The sequence below is a fragment of the Vollenhovia emeryi genome, unplaced genomic scaffold (assembly GCF_000949405.1).
Source record: "Vollenhovia emeryi isolate VEMERY1.0 unplaced genomic scaffold, V.emery_V1.0 DF940979.1, whole genome shotgun sequence".
Taxonomy (NCBI): domain Eukaryota; kingdom Metazoa; phylum Arthropoda; class Insecta; order Hymenoptera; family Formicidae; genus Vollenhovia; species Vollenhovia emeryi.
Window position 1 is genome coordinate 4,605 of NW_011965387.1, and position 1,839 is coordinate 6,443.

Genomic DNA, 1,839 nt, shown 5'->3' on the forward strand with positions numbered 1-1,839 from the left:
TGTGCGCGCATGCAAGTCTCAGAGAGGCTGTAAGACCTGCTCAGGGCGGCACCATACAATGCTGCACGGCACACAGACATCCGCATCGTCAGCTCAACAGGCCGGTGGCTCATCGGTCACGCCCTCAAATTGAAGAGTCGGTGCAGTCGTCGAGACCAGCTCACCCGTCCGCTCATCCTGCTCGACTCTACTCGCCACAGCCTTGGCATCAGTCAACTCATCGTCAACGCATCACTCAGCGCGCCTGCTCATTGACACCGGATCCGAGCTCACCTTCGTCTCGGAGAATCTCACTCGGCAGCTCAACATCCCTCGTCAACACTCAGGTATTCTCATCACTGGAATTGCAGGCAAGGAGTGTACTCGGACACGAGGAGTCGTGTCACTCACGTTATGCTCGATGCATTCCAACGCAGCTGCCACAATTCAAGCTCATGTCCTCCGGACAGTTACATCAATCTTACCATCGTTCGAAGCGGAACCGGAGGAATGACCGCATCTCAAGGACTTGGCATTAGCTGATCCTGATTTTCTCATCCCGCGGCCAGTTGACATCCTCATCGGCGCAGACGCTTACGGGCAAATCATCAAGGCCAATATCATTCGGCATTCTCCACTCATGCCGATAGCGCAACTCTCCATTTTCGGATGGCTCGTTCTTGGACCAGTCAATAGGGAAGCAACACGCACATCAACGCACCATGCTTCTACTCAAGTCAACGAGGATGCTCTCAACGAGTTACTGACAAAATTCTGGGTTCAAGAGGAGGTGCCTACTCACGATGTCAATCAACTCACTCCTGACGAGCAGAGGTGCGAAGAGCACTTCAAGGCCACACACTCTCGTGATTCTTCAGGGAGGTACGTTGTCAGGATTCCGCTCAAATCACCAGTATATCTTCTGGGTGACTCGTACCACGTCGCCCATCAGTGCCTCAAGGGATTACGCAGACGATTCTCAAGGGATGTGAACTATCAACGTCTCTATCAACAATTCATGATGGAGTACGAGACACTCAACCACATGACGAAGGCATCATCCATCTCCAGTCGTCGCTCACACTTCTACCTACCACATCACGGTGTTCTCAAACCTGACAGTACAACAACGAAGCTGCGAGTCGTATTTAATGGCTCCAGCGCATCAACATCGGGCTACTCTGTTAACGACCTCATGTATACTGGAGCGAAATTGCAACTGAATATCTCAGATGTTCTCCTCTGGATACGAAGACACCGTCACACTTTCGCTACAGACATCACCAAGATGTACAGGCAGATCAAAATTCACAAGGATGACTGGGAGTTGCAACGGATACTCTGGATGGACGATCAACTCAATGAGGTGCCATACCATCTGACAACCGTCACCTACGGGACAAAGGCCGCGCCGTTCTTGGCCGTCAGGACGCTGTTACAACTAGCAGAGGACGAAGGAAATAAATATCCACTGGCTGTGCCATCCATCACTCATGGCAGGTATGTCGATGACATATTTGGTGGTGCAGATACGATTCAACAATTGCAGGAGGTCGCACATCAACTAAAGGGCCTCTGCATGGCGGGCGGCTTCCCACTGGCAAAATGGCATGCTACTCATCTCGACATACTCAAGACTGTCACCGACAGCGAAGACCAAGGCTTACCAATCACATTCGACGATTGCGCAACCAAGATACTCGGACTCAAATGGCGCCCTCAAGAAGACACATTTGCATTCTCAACGAGAAGCTCACGCAAGGAAGGCAGGCTCACAAAACGCTTCGTATTATCTGAAGTGGCTCAGATATTCGATCCACTTGGCTTTGCATCACCCGTCGTGATCAAGGCCAAAATTCT

The 1,839-nt window shown here is 51.2% G+C and overlaps 1 protein-coding gene across 1 annotated transcript; it reads left to right on the plus strand.

The window, feature by feature from the left end:
- Positions 1-619: 619 nt before the first annotated feature.
- On the plus strand, positions 620-1,819 carry LOC105571244 (the record flags this gene model as incomplete). Its single annotated transcript, XM_012028710.1, has 1 exon — positions 620-1,819. A coding segment is annotated over exon 1 (1,200 nt), but the record flags the coding sequence as incomplete, so codon positions are not given.
- Between the last annotated feature and the right edge of the window lie 20 nt (positions 1,820-1,839).